Source organism: Protobothrops mucrosquamatus, unplaced genomic scaffold (genome assembly GCF_001527695.2).
Source record: "Protobothrops mucrosquamatus isolate PMUCROS unplaced genomic scaffold, P.Mucros_1.0 scaffold533, whole genome shotgun sequence".
Taxonomy (NCBI): Eukaryota; Metazoa; Chordata; class Lepidosauria; order Squamata; family Viperidae; genus Protobothrops; species Protobothrops mucrosquamatus.
This window is the reverse complement of record NW_015386840.1, coordinates 277,126-296,752: the sequence shown is the minus strand read 5'-3', so window position 1 is coordinate 296,752 and position 19,627 is coordinate 277,126. Positions and strand designations below refer to the sequence as shown.

Sequence of the window (19,627 nt, the reverse complement as noted above, 5' to 3'; positions counted from 1 at the left end):
GGTCTTTGTTTGTAGTTTTTTATTTGATTCTTGTTAATTTTAATGTCTTTATATTTGATTTTATTGTAAGCTGCCCAAAAACACTTCAGACAGTGAGATGGGTGGCATATAAACAATAAAGTGATAAAGAATATAGTTTGATTAAAAATTATGAATGTTGTTTGTTCCCCAATATTAATTCCTGCTCACATAACCACTATCAAAATTTCTCATAGTACAGGCATATAATTAATTCCTTTTAAAAGTAAGAGAGATAGTACACGTCGTAGAAACAGAATTTCTGTCTGGTGCATGATGAATTTAAAAACAAAGTGCAGTTAATCAGGCCCGACACCTAAGCTACCAGCTGGGACTCTACAAAATAGTGAAGTCTTATGGTCAAGCATATTGTACAGATTTACAAAAAAGTCATTTTACAAATAAGTTTAATTGCCAGAACACAATTATACAATGCATCTTAATCCAAAGCATATAAATCAGTTTCACTGTTAGAAAAATGTGGCAGTAATAAAAAAAAGAGCAAATCAAAGTTATTTATACATTCTGTTCCACGTGACATTCATTAAGAAGATACACTAGAAAACTAATCAGTAGGAAGTTGATTCTCTTCAGCCTTATCAGCATTTGCCTTTTCAAGTTCCAATACATTAACAGCCAGTTCACCTGGACAAGCAGACATGCATCACCGGACTTAATGAAGCCGCTCTAATTTTGCCTGCAGAGATTTAAAGCTTCCGGTAATGGTCTGTACAGCTAAGGTCGGACTTATAGACTGCAGTTCAACAAGGTAACAGCTAACAGCATCTAAACAGATATTTGTGAATCGCCGTCTAAAGAGAAAGAAAACATTGATCTTATTATTATACTCCTTTCCGTACAATTGCTATACAGTGACTTAAAAAGTCTTGAAACTTATATTCATTAAAAAGTTGGTGGATGGAAGGAAAATAAAAATAAATAGACCTATTAACCCAACATTCATTCTGGGAAGCCTGGATGAAGAGGGAGGCATTCAAGAGGCACCAAATTTACAATCACAAATTTCAGGTGTGGAAATTCCATAATGCAGGGACCACCTCTAAGAAGGCTTGTCTGAAAATAATTGCAAGTTGGCACAAATAATTGCAAGTGCAATAATCTCTAACGATCCATCAGACTCATCAGAGTATCACAGCCCTTAAACGTACAACTATTGCAGCATCCCAGTCACGTGATCAAAATCCAGGCACTTGCAATTGTTATGTATTTACGATGGTTGCAGTATCCCAGGATCATGATTGCCATTTGCAACCTTCCCAGCCAGCTTCCAACAAGAAATTCAATGGAGGAAACTGGATTTGTTTAATGACCTTGTGATTTATTTAACAACTGCACCGATTCACTTAACCATGGCGAAAAAGGTTAGCAACAGACATTCTGGCCTCAAATGGGGTCATAAGTCAATCTATACCTGTATAGATATTTGTCCTTCTTTTGCCAGCTCGCTCTACTCATGGGCTGACTACGTAGGTTTTTCAGGTATGGAAATTAAGTTGGTTAAAAAAAGAAACAATTTTCTAGAATAGGAAGGTGAAAGACTACTTGCCATCCTGCTACATGTTTTAAGAATAAAAAATGGATTAAAATATGTAAGTTAATAAAAGTCATTATAGGCTTGAAAATACTCAACATGATATTGTTAAAAAACTTGACTGAAGTTTTTTTTATTTAATTTTGATATGATGTTTAAACAAAATTATACATTTTGTCAACACCATCATTCAGCATGTGCTATATTATTAAAACTTCACCTCACTTCCAGTGTATATAAACTTTAAAATACCTTTCAAAAGTAGCTACTTTGTTAGGATCTTGCACATATCCTGATAGCAGTACATGTATGCATTCCAAAAGATGTAATGGTTTCTTCATTTTGCTCCAGTAGGGATCCTATAAAGACAAAAATATGGAAATAAATGCACATACAAACTCATACATGTGTATATGTAAAAAGAAAGACTTGTTGGCTTGTACGTGTGTTCACTAACCAGTTGGCAGTTTAGAGATGGCTGATTCTCAATTGCTACCAAGATAATAGACAAAGGCCAGCAGCCATTGCTGCTCAGAAATCTACAGACATTTTGTTTGTTTGATTGTCAATTTATATAGATGCTCATCTATAAAACTCACTATTAAAACATACTACAAAACCATTTGACATACCTGTTGAATCACTAGGAGCTGAACTCAACATGAACTTTCTATTTTCATTGCTATTTTTTTTTTAGCAAGGAGCTAGTTGTTCTAATAATCTCCCTCCCCTGCCAATGATCCTGTTTTTGATAGCAGTGGGTAAATAGTGCTTTTGTCTGCACTAGCACTGTTTAAAGTGTATTAAACCCCACTCTGTCCAGTGGTCCTTTAAAATTTTTCCCATTCCAAAAATTCAATCTAAATTTTTTCCAGAGCTAAGAAAACCAGGCAAATCCCTTTTAGCCTAAAGGCCTCATTTTCACACAAAGAGGAAAGATATAGCATAGCTTTCTTCTTTATAGACATTTCTAACTTTAAAAGTGACGGAAAATACATTCATAATTTGGAAACTTAAATGATCTGTAACTATAATAATCAAAAACCTTCCTAACTGATCATTTCATAGTTGTGCATCTAAACAGAAGTATTCCCACCCCATGCAGTTATAATACAGATCATAAAACAATTAAAGTGAAAACTAGATTTTGAACTCTCATACCCGTGCTTTAAAAAGCTGATCATATACTTCAAGAAGCCGTGGTAGTGGGACACCAATTTCTTGCATTGTATACGTTACAAATCCCACATCCCAGTTCAAAGAACAAACTTGCTGTTCTAGATATTGAACTAAGAAATCTGAGGAAAAAATATAATGCAATAACATCAAATTCTTGCACAAAGTTATGGCAACAATGTTATTTCTTTTTTCATTTTTTTTTAATCTATGGAACCAGAGAACATTCTTGACTCCATCTGACCAGTCTCTTGATGTAAAGAACAAAGACATTTGCTGCCCATGACAGGATAGGTTGGGAATTAGTCTGTTGGAAAGAAGCTGAGGTTCTTCAACATAGCTTTTTCAATGTCAGGGAGACCATAGTAAGAAATAGACATATCTGAGCACATTAGATTAAAAGGGCCAAACCTAGTAGAGTCTTGAGAATTCATCCACAGGACACTCTTAGTTGCTACTATCTTGACTAATATTAAAATAAAGAAGTAGTCTTATAAAGGTCCTCATTAACCTGCATATTACCAGTATAAGATTACTGAATCCAAGAGGATATCTTGGATACCCTCAATATCATTCATTCATTAGTCTCATGATACCTTGAAACATATTTAGTTAGTAAGTTGGCCATAATTTACCACTTCTTAATTTCCCCCCCAATTTTGCTATTTATCAAGGTAATAGCAACTAATAAGGTAAAAGGTAAAATGTGAGCCTTTAAAATATTTGCTTGGATACAATTCCAGAATTAGATGGTTTCCATTATTTTCTTTTCCTACTTCTGCTCTGCCTCTATTGGCTTTAAATGAGCAGCAAAACACTAAAGCCTATAAATAGTATTTCTGGATTCTACCATTTGAAGATTTTGAAATAAGTATTTGACACAGATTCAAGAAAAACAAGCAGTAGGACTTCTTCAAATTTTCTTTCAACTTCCTTCTTGACAAGTCTATATTATTCAATATCTAAAATTGACTTATATACCTAAAGGGAAATAGCGTGGTGTTCCAGCATAAATTTTTCCAAGCATTACCATCTTCAGACTAAGAGCCTGCATCCTATCAGGAGCACTCATTGCAAGACTGTCACTCAGTGCTGAAAGAAAAAGGAAAATCTATTACATATTCGTATTCTTTCAATCTTCAACTCCATACAATTAGATACAATAAATGGATGTCCAGGTGAGGAAAATGGCAATTAGATGTTTCCCAATGAATAGCATAATACCATGGCAGTGACTGATGTGCTCCAATTGGTTGAAACTGGGAGATGATTCCCTATGGTGAAGCTTTAAGAATATTAAATTATCTAAATTCACTTTCTAATCAATTATATTTATAATTATTTTAGAGTTAAAAGAGGTCTGTTAAAACAAGTCTAAAAATCTGCCTAGTGAGTAAAACTTCATCTTGAAATAAAAAATAATTTCAGTTTAAAAAAATGTAAGAACATGAAATAAATGGCAAAAATCTAAGAATTCAACCTAAAAATGTTTAAATGGATTAAGGATCCAAATTAATTGGAATATTAGAACTTTTGAGGGGTTTGTGGTGCTCTCTGAGCTTGGTTGTTTCCTTGCAGATGTTTTCATTATCCAAACTAGGTAACATCATCAGTTTGCATAATGAAATGTCTGCAAGAAAAGAACCAAATTCAGAGAGCACCAAGGACTTTCATTTCAACCATGAGCTACAAATATTCTTCTGATTAGAACTTTTGCAAAGCACCCTGAAAAATTGAGTAAATAAAATAACATTTTCACATGAATGTGAATTGTTTATTCTATGAAGAAATGCAATATTGGTGGAAAGTTGAAAATAAACTTGAGATTTTATGAATGAGCACTAGAGGGGACTAAAGCTCCAGGCAGGGAAAAGAACAATGAAATTTGCAGGATGACAGATAAAGATATGAGATCAAGATATTTCAAAGGACCTTTGAAATTGGGAGATGGCAATTATTGACAGCACTGGAAGAGAAAATCTCAACAGAGGTAGGAATATTGGAAAATAAAGAAACTGTTGTCAAAAGACAGAAACAATTGTTAAAGTGGAAATATAAATGACAAATCAAGAGATGAAAAATGATCTGACAAAGACTTATTGTACTTACAAAAGACCTACCTTTTTCAATTATTTCTTGCCAAAGAGTTTGTACTAAGATAGGATCTGAATGTCCAGCACAATGTATAATGGCCAATTTACACTCTGAGAGTTTGAATGGATCTGCAAATTCCCCATAGAGCTAAAGATTAAAAAGGCAAAATAACAACAATTTGGTTACTTGTAAGAAATGGAAAACATTATTTTACACTAATTAAGTAATGAAAATACTAAATATCGTATCTTCACCTGAAATAGCTAGTAAGACAAACACAGTAAGCCAGTTGCAGTTTTCAAAGTATGAATAGGAAAAATAAATGCTTTAAGATACAAATATATATTTTAACAAACAAGTTATTTAGAATTGGAACCTAGAATTATGAGTTCAGTTATTAAGACCACCTTGCTAATTTCCATCAACTCAGAATCCAACTGGGAAATTGCATCTTGCACTGAAGAATGATGTGAACACTGATGGTGTAAGGCTTCTTGTATCTGAAACTGTATCCTGGCAACCTGATTAAAAATACAAGAATATTTAAATGAAAAGTTTAAGAGTAAACTTTTATAATTACTATGCTTATAATAGTTCTTCTCTATTTGAATCGCTCCCTTTTGCTCATTTAAAAAAACACTTTTATACTATTTTAACATTTTACTGTTAAAATTACTGTTAACAGTAATTTTACTGATCTGTATTATTTTGATTATCACATAGAAGGCAATACAAAAGCACAATAAACAATAAAATTCTATCATTTTTAATTATTATTTTTAATAAATGAAAGTAATCACAGATGAAAGGTGTTGATTAAAAATACTGGCATCCATGTCATATAAACCAGTTTTTACTTACTTCCATTTTCTCTTCCAATTCATGTAAAAACTCCCCATCTGCAGCTATTGGCGATATTGCTGTTGAGCTCTTAGCACTCAAAATAGCACGTGCAATATATTCAAGACGCTGCTGAAGCGAAATCTCAGTGCTATTTAACAAAGACATGTAATTAATATTCATATAATAATAATGCAATCATAATTGAAGTCTTGATAGACAAAAGTATATATTACCTATGCATGTCTGCCAATTTTGCAAGGACTCGGGCTGCATTACTAAAACTTCTATTTTTCTCAAAAAACCTCCATAGCAAATCCATATAGCGAACTTTGTTTTGATCAATTTTGGCCATGCGTGCCAGATATGGCTCCAGGAAGGGAGAGTTTACCTAGAGAAATGGAGGGAGGAATCTCATCAATTTGCCATTGCTATATTTAATCCATTAAGTTTCTGAAACTGGACAGAAACTCTATTTATGAAAATTTATCAAGCTGTTCTGTGATCTTACCTGCAGCAATTTATCTGATAAATCCGCTTGAATCAACCAGCCATAAAGGGCAATACTAAAAAGTTCATCTGTGGAACGTTGGGCGAGCTTAAGCATTTGTTCAAACTAGAATCAGGAATACAGAAACATTTAAAATGTTGTTCTTGGTTGCAAGAATGTAAAGAATGCCTTCACTTCTAGAATAATTTTAAAAAAGCCTTAATAGCATATGCTAAAATATTAAATACGGAATACTTCAGTATTTACTAAAGTACTAAATATTGAATATTTCTATACTCTAATTAATCTCTGAAAATCTTGTATGCAAGAAGCTATTATGCTTTAATAAAAGTGTTTTGTAAGGAAAATAAATAGATTTTAAAAACGATCCAAGAAACACCATTCATCCCTAAGGAACAGCTCAGTATATGACTTGAGTAGCGCTTACATGATGTCCTGCTTCTTCATTGCTTAGCATGTTGGGATCGGAGGACAAAACAGGAGGACCAGGTTTCTTGGGCACACTGGGAGACTGAGGGGCAGCTTTGCTTTGATTAACCAGCTCCTGAAGGGTGTCTGTGATGCATTTATAACAATTTAACCTATAAAAAGATGCCAAGTGGAGTACTCATGAGGAAAACATACTCATGAGGAAAACAATATACATCAATGTCTTCAAGTTTTACTATTTTAAAATCATGCATATTCCTGGTGACATGTTGCTTGAGCATAAGATTAATAGAGACTGAAATGTTTATAAAAAGTACAATTTTCTACAGTACAAATTAAAAAAACACACACTCAAATTCAGTTAAGAAATAGAGGCAGTCCTCAACTTACAACCTTTCCTTTAGCAACCATTCAAAGTTACAACAGCATTGAAAAAAGTGACTTATGAATAGTCCTCACACTTACAGCATCCCTATAATCATGAGATCAAATTTGGGCATTTGACAACCAGCATGTGTTTTCGATTTAATGAAGTGTGCAAACCAGCGTTTGCATCTCCTGCATCAGATGAGGAAAGCACATCTTTCTCCTTTTGTCCTGGCCACTTTTTACAGAGGCACAATTGAGAACATTTTAACAAACCGCATAATTGTTTGGTTTGGTGGTAGCAGTGCCTCAGATAGAAGGTCCATACAGTGAGTGGTAAGGACAGCTGAGATTATAGGAATCTCGCTTCCCATTATTTAGGATACTACTTATAAGTACTATGTGCTTAGAGCTCAGATCCCACACACCCACTTCAACAGTCTGTTCTGTTGCTCTCCTCTGGAAGGAGGTTTCGAAGTATTTATAGCAGAACTACTAGATTATGTAACATCTTTGTTCCTTATGCCATCTGTCTTGTAAATTCGCAGGATTCTTCCCCCACCACACGATATGTATACATTTGACCTAGATTGTGATGTGTGTCTGTGTCATATAGTTTTTATTCTATTCTATTCTGTGGTTGCAGCATCCTGGGGTCATGTAATTTGCCACGTGTGACTTTCCCAACCAGCTTCTGACAATCAAAGTCAATGGGGGAGAAGCTGGATTTGCTTAACGATTACATGATTCACTTAACACTGCAGTGATTTGCTTAACAACCATCTCAAAAAAAGGTAAAAATGGGTGTGACTCAGTTTACAACTGCCCTGCAGAACAAGGGAAATTCTGGTCCCAATTGTGGTCTTTAAGTTGAACATAACATGTTTATGATGACAACATATCCTTGGGAATGATATCTACAGTAATTTAAAGTTTCTCTCACATATTAGAATTCCCTGCTGCTGATAGAAATAATAGTTTGCTGAAAGTATTTTGTTGAAAAAAAATATCCCTTCTATTTTCCAAAATACTCACCTCTCCTGGAAAGCCTGCCAGCCAGTAACATCCTCTTCTGGTTCATGGTTTTTGTAATAATGAAGTCCAAGACCCTGGGGATCCTTTTTCTCTGCAGCCGTCAGAGAAAGTTCTACCACACCCTCATAGAAACGCACTTAAAATTAAAAAGGGGGGGGGAAATGATATTATGCAAAATGCCTCATAAATTTATTGTTTCTCTGTTCTTGTTAGTTGAGTAAATCTGTTTCTGTATTGACTCATTTTATTAATTTTGCAATAGCTGAAATGAAAAGATGTTGACGTGAAAGCTTTTCAACAAATAACTGCATCTTACCTTGCCTATACTGTACACAGACGTTGGCAAGATCCACCTGAGTGCTAATTTTTTGGTATTCTTTCAGTGATTCTCTTAACATTTTCTCTTTTTCTGACTTGTTCTGAACTTGTCTGGACCTTTGCAGTAGTTCATTTGCCTAGAATAACATAAAGAGACATCGGTTTTTTTAATTCTGTATCTGTGTTTGAAACCCTTGCCTGAAAGTCAATTTTTCATCACAGGAAATTAAAACAAAAATCAAATGGAGATTTAGACATTATTTTACATTTAACAAGTATCTGTTTTGAATCACATTAGTCATACAAGTGCTAAACTTCATTGCAGTTTTTGAGGGATGGTCTTTTGTGTCTGTGTTTTGTGTGTGTGTGTGTGAGAGAGAGAGAGGGGGGGGAGAGAGGGGAGGGAGGGAGAGATGGGGCTTTGCTTGTTTGTGTGGACCGGTTGCTGGCATGCCGCGGCCTGGTACTAGTCCATGGACCGGGGGTTGGGGATCCCTGGTGTATAATACCTAAGCTGTTCCTCACACTGCACTCTTCTGGGCAGAGAGCTCTGATGTTCCTGGGGTCTGTTAGAGCCACTCTCCCAGCTTAGAAGTTAGAGACCCCACGACTCCTACCACTACTGGGATCACTTTCAGCTTTACTTTCTACATCCTCTCTAGTTTTTCTTTCAGGCCCTATTTATTCCAGGTTTTTTTGTCCCAGGAGCAAGAGAACCTGGAATGAATGAATATATAGTAATCTACATAGTTCATAAGAATAAGAATTAAAAAGAAATTATGAATTAAAAAGAAAATGGAGGGGAGAGGATAAAATTTTGAAGATATCAAAGAAATGCAATGTTATTACGCAATATTTGCTGCCTCATCCTCACTGCATTTAAGGCAATATTTGGCTACATTATGGGTAATTGTGTCATACCAGAAATATTCTCTCCTTGAGAATTCCTTTATGAGAGGCCAAATTAATATATTGTTCAAGTTTGAGTAGAACTTACAATATAATAGAACATACTGCATGTCTGTGTTTTGGGAATCACAGAGGATAAGTCATTTCTGGAAGGCATTTTTGAGGATTTACCATAAGTGGCTGAATCTAGCCAGTCAATGCTCGGCAATGATTATTCTTGATCAAGGATTTGCAATAATGAGCTGGATTGATGGTAAAAGACAGTATCCAAGAGTTATGCTGTCTTGATGCTAAGCTAATACCTTCTCATCCTTAATCTAAAATGTTCTCCTTCAGTGATCTTTTAGCCTAATTGTCCATCCTTTGTTTTGCCTCATTAGAGAAGCCACAGGCTGTTTTGTCATGTACGAGTGAATTTTTATACAACCTTGTGATAAGAAAATATGTCTTAACATTCAACTATTTCTAATCAACTTTGTCAATAAATCCATTTTATGAAAGAACAAGTCATTTTTGTAGTACTTTTTTATTAAACCAAATCACACTTCAACCTAATGCATACCTCATCCAGTAATAAATATCTCATTAATCTGGATTAGGTGACATGATGTATCCTATAACTATAACTAATTTAAATAAAGTAGCTTACTCTCAAATACCTTAGAACAGATGGCATCATCTGTGCTGTAGAGTAGTGGACAAATGTCTTGTAAATGTGAACTGATACCATCCACAGCAGCATGGTCTCTGATGTAGCAGTTGATAAGGGAAGCAATGAGGGCTCCAGTTAGTTCTTTATCTCTAATGACCAGGTCTCTGAAAGTAGTGATCTTCAAATGTTCTTGAAACTCCTTTAAAAAAAGAGCATAACCACATTTCTTCTACACCCCAAATAGCTTGATATAGCTTAAGCAGACATCCTAATGTACTTATGAAAAACTATTTAAGGAAGACGCTTTGCAGCACATACTACCTTGTCCTTAAATATGTACATATTTAAAATTCATTTAATTATGCTAGCAGAAAAAATGACATAGCCTGCTAACCATCCTTTTATATTTGTGTTCTGATTAAAATTAGATTTTTATATTATACTTTAAAATACATTCTGAAAATTTATCTAGATTTTTAAGATGGCATTGTGCTACCAAATATCAAAACCCACATAAAAAGAAATGTAGCTGTTACATACCTTTGGTAGCTCACCTACAATAATATTGAACTGATGTTCACAAAGGAGCTTCCACAGAGCCAGCGCTTGGCAAGTTTTTTGCACCAGCTGTTGGACACTTTGTAGGGAAGCTTTCTCAGATAACTGTGCTTCTGCTGTAAAATGAAAACATGGCTTGCTAAATTAAAACTGATCGATATCCTCTCCATTGAATATCCATTAAGAACATTAAGCTTTTTGTTTTCTTGTTGTATAATCCCTTTTCAAGACACCAACAAAGAATATACAGCTGTGTAGTCTCCATACTCATTCAGTTTTGCCTAAGGGGCATCGTCCATCGTTCAAGGCAGTGTTTCTCAATCTCAGAAACGTTAAAATATGTGGACTTCAACTTCCAGAATTCCTTTGCCAACATGCTGGGTAAGAAATTCTGAGAGCTTAAATCCACACATTTTAAAAGTTGCTGAGGGTGAGCAGCCTTAAGGGTAATTTATTTAGTTTAAGTCATCTATGTAGTAATGCAGTGCAATGAACTTCAACTTAAACCAAAATTATATTTTATGTATATAAAGTTTGGGGCCATTCTAATCTCCTAAGAAGGATGTTCCACAGAGCAGGGGCCGCTGTAGAAAAAGCTCGCCTTCTAGTCCCTGCCAGCTAACATTCTTTGCCTGATGGGATCTGCAGAATGCCCATTCTATTTGACTGGGCTGGATGGGTAGGGACTCTGGAAAAAAGGCACCTCCTCAAGTACCCTGGTCCCAAGCCATGTAGGACTTTACAGGTAACTACCAGCACCTTGAAGTGCACCTGAAACACACTAGTAACCAGTGCAGCTCACGCACGAGAGGTGTTATGTGTGCCGTACATCTGTTGATATATTGACTTCAGTGACCATTATGAACTCAATCTTCTTTGGCAAAGACAATTTCTTCTCTAAGTATCAATCTTTCAGAAAACAATTTTTCATCAAGGCAACAAAGTTTTTTTTTCATAACTTTTTTCCACTGACAAAAATGTATGATAGTGCTAAAACCAAATTTACCATGAAATTTCCTCTGAACTTCTTGCTGCAGTTGTTGAGAGCTTCCAACCTCATACTGCATCACTCCAAGTAAACGCTGCTGCAGGGTAGCTGGGTTGATGAAACTTTGTAAAGAAAACAAATGCAACCATGTAAACAGCGTGCTACAATTTCAATGAACATATGGAGCAGACATAGGTTAACATCCCAACGGCCATGCTGCCTAGGAATGTCAGTATTAGCGCCAACAAATGTTGAAAAGGACAGGTGGGGATAGCTTTAGTTCCTACAACACCAAGTGCTGATCAGCAAAACTAGCAATAACAGAACTTGCTCTGTCACTCCCTAAACTTTACAGAAATATTTATCAGAATTAGTTTATTGTAATTATAACTGGCACTAAAATGTATACATTCATTTGGAAAGTTTGCTATGTAATCAAATCAGCTTCATAAACAGAAATACTTATCATTAAAAAGAACAGTTAAAGACAGTTAAAAAGAACAGTTAAAGCAAAAAATTATTTGCTTCGAAATCTACTGTGATGAATTAAAATCATCTTACCTGGGATTTCTAAGAGATCCTATTGTGGCAAAATGGGAATTCCTATCCAAAAATTCTTGCAGCCCTTTTAATTCCTGTAGTACTGATTCTAATAATTGTGGGGGAACACTGCTTTCAACCTAAATGAGAGACAGAAGGGCAAAGGCTTAGGCCCAAATTACTCGCAGGTCCTCCTGTTCAAATACACTTGGTCCCATACACATTTGCTCTCTAAGGGCTACCTTCAGCAGGCCATGCCATAAAGAAATGTACCATTTTGCTTTTTCCAGGCAGGGCCTTTAATACGGAGTGGATATGGAAAGTCTAGACATCTCTGTTAAAATGCCAGGGTTTTGATATGTAAAAAAAAACCCAGACCAAGATAAATCACTTCAGAATTCTTTTCACCTTTAATATAACATATAAGCTATACTATTGAATTGAAAAACAAACTGAAATTGTTTAGTGGGGAAAAAAATAAAAATAAAAAAACGGAGTAATGTGGCTGCATGAATATTCACACCCTCCTATAAGTAAGGATGTGGCTGTGTTCAGAATTAACTAATCACATTCAAACTGATGTTAAATAGTAGTCGGTGCACACGTGCCATCAATTAAAGTGATTCTGATCAAGTCCATATAAAGTTAGAACATGTTCCGTATCATGAATAAAAACCTTACTAAAAATTCTGAGAAGTATGCATTAATGCCCATCATCACTTACCGCTACAACTTCTCGATTGCCACTCTTGAAAACTCTCTCCACAACTATACTTCCATCCCAAATGTTTCTGCAAATCAGGAAAATGCAGTTCATCTTTTAATGCTGTCAGAAATCTACTGTGCTAATTTTCATGTATACCAACCCTACCATCAGTTTACAACTCACACTAGTTTATTTTATATGTAATATATGAATGCCTTTTTTTCCTAATACTTGCATTGAAAAAGCACTCATGCATTCATCTATAACAAATTCTGTGTATGTATTTGGCAGTTATTCATTTGAATTTTTTTCAAAATTTACAAATTTCTTACACTATAATATGGGCTGGGTTCTCCCCCCTTTTTTAACTCTCAAAAGTAACCAATTTGTAATATATGAACTAGTTCCCCTTTTGTTACCAAATCCGCAGACAAACTATATTATTATATTACCAGTAGTCCTTGAATTAGAAAGGCAGTTGGGACTGGAATATCTATCACCAAGTGATGTTGTTGTAAAGCATACCAGATAACTATATTGTTCAACAATGGCAATCCCTGCAGTCCTTGTTGTCAGTGTTAAGCGAGGATTGAGGATTGTTAAGCAAGCACCACCTCACAAATTTTTTGCCGATTTCCAATGAGCAAAGTCAGTAGGCAAGCTGGCAGGAATTTGCAAGTCCCAGGTGGCCTGCAAACAGATAGTTGTGTGGCTGCTGCCGAGCGGGAGAGGGAGCCTGGGTAGCTGGGAAGGCATGATGTGAGTGCTGTGGGGGAGACTCTGTAAGGGCAGCAAGGCACAACTACAAATTGCCACTGAATGAGTGGTTGTTATCTTAAGACTAACAGTAGTCAGTGGGTTGCTATGATTATCAAGAAGCTACGATATCTTTCCATCCATTGCCAACTTGTTAAATAACTGTCGTGGACCCATGGGATCCTGGTTTGGAGGAGGAGGAGTTGGAACCGGGACCATCCGACAGGGATGGCATGTCTCCCTTGGCATGTTTGGAAAGGCCAAGGGCTGAGGACGATGCTGTCCCAGGCTCCTCAGATATTGGGGGAGGTGGTCGACCAGATGGAGAGGTGCTTGCCCTCACAGATAGGGGAGGAGGATCGGTTACGGATAGGCAGTGGTGCTGAGAGGCAGCATATCCTCTCTGATGAGGAACAGCTGCCCCCCCTACTCAATCCAAGGGCATGGAGGCAAGCTCAAAGGAGGTCTGCGAGGCTGCTCGGGAGAAGGTCACCCCACCCTTCCTCACAAGGAACACCTGGCATGGGTTGACTGAAGCAGAAGCCGGGGGAGATTGTCTTTGTCAGGAACAATTGTTTGCTTTGGAATACACTCCCCCCGGCTTTGGAAAAAACTCAAGACTTGACTCTTGTTTCTGCCTGTGTCTTGCCTTGTGGACTTGCCTTACCCTGTAGATCTTGATCCTGGACCTTGTCCCGGGAGTATGCACCTCATCTGTAGACTTCCTCTCTGCCTTTGCAAATTGGTTTTGTTGCTCATTGGCTTTTATTTGTTGGACTTTGGGTGGCTGCCTTCAGGGAAGTGTGGGCTGTTGTAAGGCCATTTGTTCTGGAGTTTAACAGCACAATAAAGGACTCTATCATAGCCTGCCTCTGCCTAGGCCAGAGGTCCCCAACCTCTGGTCTGTGGCATGCCAGAAACTGGACCATACAAACAAGCGAAGCCCCATCCGCAGGATGCAGGCAGCACGCAAAACCACGCCCCCCACCGGTCCACGGAAAAGTCTCTCCACGGAATTAGTTCCTGGTGCCCAAAAGGTCAGGGGCCGCAGGTCTAGGACACCTGGGTCATAACAATTACCAAGCAAAACTTGGATTTTCTTCCCATCATTTCAATAAACCATTATAATTGAAGTATTAAAATCAAGTTTGGAGAATTTATTTTTCTATCTTATCAGAGTAATATATTGAAACTTTCACTGAAAGATATTTTGCACAATAGAAAAAAAAATATACGGACAGTTTCAAAACTGTTAAGATTTTTTTTTCCAAAACAGAAAAACAATAATGTATCCTCAGCACTTTTTTTTAAAGTACAGTGAGTCAATACACATATAATAGCCAAAAATAATTTATTCTATCTAAGGCATACTGTCACGACACTTTGGGCCATGTTCTCCCTGCACAGCCTCAGGAAGACTGGAAATTTCTGCTTTAACTGAAACAGACTTTAGTGTGTCCCTCCATAAACGTAAATATGGCTAATGGAGGGTGTGTTGCTACCACTAGTTCTAACTACAACTAAACAAATCGATTAGGCTGCACACGGTGTGCAAAACTCACTGTTTCAGGGAAAGACTCTTCCACACCTGGAATGCCACAAACCAGTTATATTTCTGGAAAACTAGCAGACCATCCTCAGAACAGCCAGATCAATATAATCTAGATGAAAAACACAAAGTTCTGCTGTTGGTGGAACATTCTCTCCCGGAAGAGTGAGTTTTGCATATCCCGGATAGGCATTAGATTTCAAAGAAAAATATACTCACCCTATTATTCGGGAGAAGTATAAGCAGACACCATTGTGCTTTCCAGAATACATTATCTCAGGGCACACCATTCCACCGATTGACGTGCCAGGCTGAGTCATATGACCACCTGCGGTAAATACTGGAGTTGACATAGCAGGAGGCTGCAAACCTGAAATATCAACCCATTATTTAATGGTGCAGTTTAATTTTACTTAGATGCTAAGTTATACATGTATGTAATATGTTTCAATAACTAAAAGAAGTTATTGAAGAATAAAATAAAATAAAATACCTTGTGCGGGTGTAGCCAAAAAGCTTGGATTAGAGTAGGGGCTACCAGCAGGCAGAGGTGAACCTAAGACATAAAAATCACAGGGAAGCCACTTTCAGACATATGAGCCTAAACTGTAATAAATTTCAGAAGATATAACCAAAGCACTATTCTCTTTTGAGAAAGCTAACCATTCCTTCTCATATTCAAATGGTCACCATGTTCCTGGACAGTGTTTTTAAAGTTTAAAGAGATGCCAAAAGAAAGGACAGGAGAAAAAAAACATCTGTCTTTGCACTGTATGTAGGAAAGAAACAGAAATGAAGAGGAAAGTTCAATTTGTACAAATCTGTTAATTGCTTTTCCTTGTTCAATGCTCATATGGAGAAGCTATACAAGCAGAGATGTTCGAGAGAGAGAAGAGGGGGAGAAATAAATTTAAGCTTCAGTTTTTCTTGCCAAAACAAGCACTGCTGATTTCTTTTTCTTTAAAGATGGTAGAGAATTCATCCGTTTTTTACAAAAATGAACAAGGATAAATAGATTCTGAAATCAAGCACTACTAACACTTAAAAAGAGAATAAATACAAGATGCTGTAAAATAAGATTTAAAAATAGAAAAAAAAAACTCTCAAGAAGAGATAAAGAGGCACAACATGAAAATTAAAAAAGCATAAATCACATTCACCACTTACCAGGTAGAAGAGGAGAGCCTAATGTTGTCCCAACATTGCTTGGAGGTGGCAGATTAGAGGGGAACCGCATTTGTGCTTCACCACCATATCTGTAATTGATTAGATGAAAACTCGTAATACTGCAACCTATTTCCAGATTTTACAATAGCATCAAAATGAAACAAATATGATACAGCTAAATCAAAAAGCGTATTAGAAAACCCTCATATTCCAGAGATCAAGGGCTGTAGCATAATTGCCTGGCTTACTGACAGGAAAAAATCCAAGGATTTGCTGGAAACTGGGCAGATCCTTTAGACAGCTAAAGTGGACCATCTTAATCAGTCCCCCATCTCTACTGAGACCAGTAGTGGTGAGTAACTGTAGGCTAACTATGCGGTAATGATGAAGATCTGATATTAATATCCTTCAGATCACATGCCATCTGTTTCTGGCCTAAAGACTGAGATCCAGTGAAAATAGGTATGGTTGGGGACCAATCTGCATTGAGAAAAATCCATAGCTGTCATGGAAAGCATCAATTTCTGAGCCATACCAGATTCCCATACTTAGAGAATAGAAGGTTCAGGGGAATCCAACATTAATCCTTTAATGATACTAAGTACAGATGTATCAGCAACAGCCCCGACTTACTCCTGGACCCCAACCTTGGGTACAAACACCTGCCATCTGTAGAGTCATGACAGCAAAGTGTCATGACAGCAAAGCACACATCCCCACCCTCCCCCAGTCTGTGTTTGCTGATCCATGCTTGGCTTGCTTTTGCTTCCTTCACCAAGTTTTGGAGATATTTGAACTTATTATATATAGCTAGTCTGGAATTAACTAACAGTGACCCTCCAACAAAGCAGTCTTCAGTTCCCTGAGAAGAGTACCCCCCCCAAAAATAAAAATAACATGGGGAAGCTATGAATAAAAAATATACATATGTGCCAGCTAGAATTCAAAGCATCCAATTTAGTTGTGATACAACAGATTAACTATCATCTCCCGTTCTACTGCAAATATAAACTACTTTTACCTGAAAAATGCTCGAGTAGCCCAGCCAGATACTTCTCTATCACAGGCAGCAGAAGAGCAGGCAAGGATTAGGCAAGTAACGCAAGCTTGTTCTACCTGCAAAAACCACCAGTAAATAACAAGATAAAAGGATAGGTCTATCTTTATACAATAGTTATGTTAAAATTTAAGAGGCATTTTGGTTAGTAAGAAATAGCCTACACTCAAGCCTTTGGTGAGGAAGACTGACAGCCCTTCAGTTCATCACATCATTTTCCATCTTTATCTGATACTGATTTTATTTTAATTACTTTGATTATTGTAAGCCGTGCAGAGTTGTTAACAGTCAGGCTGCATACAAGTTAAACAACAAAAACAACTCATACATTTGAATTCCAAATGACTTCAGTAGGACTCAATGACATCGGAGTGCAAACTGAAAGTTTTCTCTTCAGTGGTATAAATAATAGGATTCTTGCTAAAGTTTGTAAATACCCAGTTATCTAGTTGTTTATCCAGTTACCCAACACATTTCACAAAATATTTTATTATAAATATGCTAAAAACCATTAAGATAAAAATAAATGAATCTATAGAGGAGAATTAAATGCCATGCTTGGAACAGCTAAATTAAGTCTACAAAGTAGGCTAATATTCATCTCCGATATTGTAAGAAATGTTTAGCTGGCCACTATTATGCATAAAATATTATTTTCTTTAATAACAAATGTGATATTCAACTGGGCTTGCAAATTACAAATATTGTGGAAAACAAAACTATTTATAATCTTGTACATCATGATGGATTAAAATCCAATATTCTCAGAACAAGCCCAGGTTTTATATTATAGGAACAAACTGAGCTCTGCTAAAACACTACCTTGCTTCATGCTTGCTTGGTTTTTTTCATTATTTTGTGACTTCAGTCATTTATTTATTTGATATGTGTAAATGCATAAACCAACCATTGAAGTCACAATTCATAGCATCTGTACATGCAAATCAAATACACTAAGCTATCAGTATGCTTAGGGAGAAGTAAAAACTCAACTGTTGGGCATTTAATGTTTTAATGAGTAAAGATACAATAACTGTTTCCATGTACCAAGTTAGCTATCTAGGACTGAAGGTCACAATTGTGATTACTAAGCCAGCTACAATAGCAAATATCAGATGAATGGCAAATGTTAAGACTAGGACAGAACACAAGCCCTTGTGAACAATTAACAATGATATGTGAATCAGATAAGAAAGAAAGTTAAGAATTCTTACTGGATGAAGTTTAAAAAATCTTTCAATATCTTCTCCATCCCCTCCTGCATTGCACACAAAGAGATGTCTTAGCTGATCCACTGGCCTGAGTTTATGAAACATAAAACTCCCCTAATGGAAAACAAAAGTAGCAAATTGTTGGAAATTTATATAACATTTTTACAGTTCTTATTTAATTTCAGAAAAAATGTATATTAGACACCTCATAATTCCATGTTACAAAACTGGAGAATAATGAATGCAGCAGGAACATTCCCATTAATAGGCATCAAATTGAACATATTACTAAAACATGCAGCTAAATTACTGACACCACACACATACATTTATGTCTATTTGTAGACATACATCTCTAATCTTGCCCCAATCCTATGCAACTGAGGAACATGTACAGAGTTACAAAGCCCAAATCTAATTCTTAAAAGGTAAATGTTTTCTTTTTCTGAAAAATTTAATTTATACCATAGACTACAAACTTAGTAACTTTATTTTGGATCTATTGTACCCTAAATAGCTAATCTATCAAGCAACAGCTATTACACTGAAGGATCTAATAATTTGCAACTCTGACCAAATTTCTTGGATATGGCATTTATGAAGCTCAAGACAGAACATTTTCTTAACTCTAAGTACTTCAGAAAGCATTCAAGAAAGAGATCTTTAAAAATCTAAAAAGCCTTCAAAAGGCTTAGAAACCATATATAAAATAGTATTTGGGTACTACTGCAGAAAACTGATAATGTAGATGAATTCTTGCACATAACACCATTTCATCCCATTGCATTTCAATTAAGCTAAATGGAAAATGTCAAAACAATACCGGATCAATAATCACTTTTGGAACTGTGCATTCTAAATAGTAAGATTGATTCTGAAAGTGATTCTGTGGAGGACTGGTGTTTCATTTTTTACTACTGAACTTTACATCTTACTATTTTAGAGCATATGTAATAGACACACATTCACACAAACAAGCCCAGATTACTCACAGAAACAGTAAGTAAAGACTAGTATTGCCTACCTGTGCTGACAGTAGAACAAATTTCTTTGGTGGTAACATATGTTGTTGCACAACTACAGGATAATCTGTTATTGGAATTAATTCTTTGTTCAGTGGTGTTACAATCTTAGGAACGTTTTGTTCATCTATGGCAGCAAGAGCCCAAGAATGCCCATCGACAGCTGTTTTTGT

General features: G+C 36.2%; 1 protein-coding gene across 1 annotated transcript in view; it reads right to left on the bottom strand.

Annotated features, from left to right (window-relative positions):
- Positions 1-410: 410 nt before the first annotated feature.
- Positions 411-19,627, bottom strand: part of NUP155 (nucleoporin 155) — a 29,716-nt gene continuing 10,499 nt past the window's right edge. Inside the window, exons 13-35 of the mRNA XM_015816944.2 lie at positions 19,457-19,627; positions 18,436-18,546; positions 17,186-17,280; positions 16,165-16,253; positions 15,491-15,553; positions 15,217-15,367; positions 12,711-12,777; positions 12,008-12,126; positions 11,465-11,568; positions 10,441-10,574; positions 9,908-10,099; positions 8,338-8,476; positions 8,022-8,157; positions 6,619-6,772; positions 6,192-6,296; positions 5,917-6,071; positions 5,702-5,831; positions 5,248-5,361; positions 4,867-4,987; positions 3,728-3,838; positions 2,732-2,868; positions 1,823-1,929; positions 411-830 (exon numbers count right to left, since the gene is read on the bottom strand). Coding sequence (XP_015672430.1) covers positions 692-830; positions 1,823-1,929; positions 2,732-2,868; positions 3,728-3,838; positions 4,867-4,987; positions 5,248-5,361; positions 5,702-5,831; positions 5,917-6,071; positions 6,192-6,296; positions 6,619-6,772; positions 8,022-8,157; positions 8,338-8,476; positions 9,908-10,099; positions 10,441-10,574; positions 11,465-11,568; positions 12,008-12,126; positions 12,711-12,777; positions 15,217-15,367; positions 15,491-15,553; positions 16,165-16,253; positions 17,186-17,280; positions 18,436-18,546; positions 19,457-19,627 — 2,844 coding nt within the window. The 3' untranslated portion in view covers positions 411-691. The remainder of the gene's footprint in view (positions 831-1,822; positions 1,930-2,731; positions 2,869-3,727; positions 3,839-4,866; positions 4,988-5,247; positions 5,362-5,701; positions 5,832-5,916; positions 6,072-6,191; positions 6,297-6,618; positions 6,773-8,021; positions 8,158-8,337; positions 8,477-9,907; positions 10,100-10,440; positions 10,575-11,464; positions 11,569-12,007; positions 12,127-12,710; positions 12,778-15,216; positions 15,368-15,490; positions 15,554-16,164; positions 16,254-17,185; positions 17,281-18,435; positions 18,547-19,456) is intronic.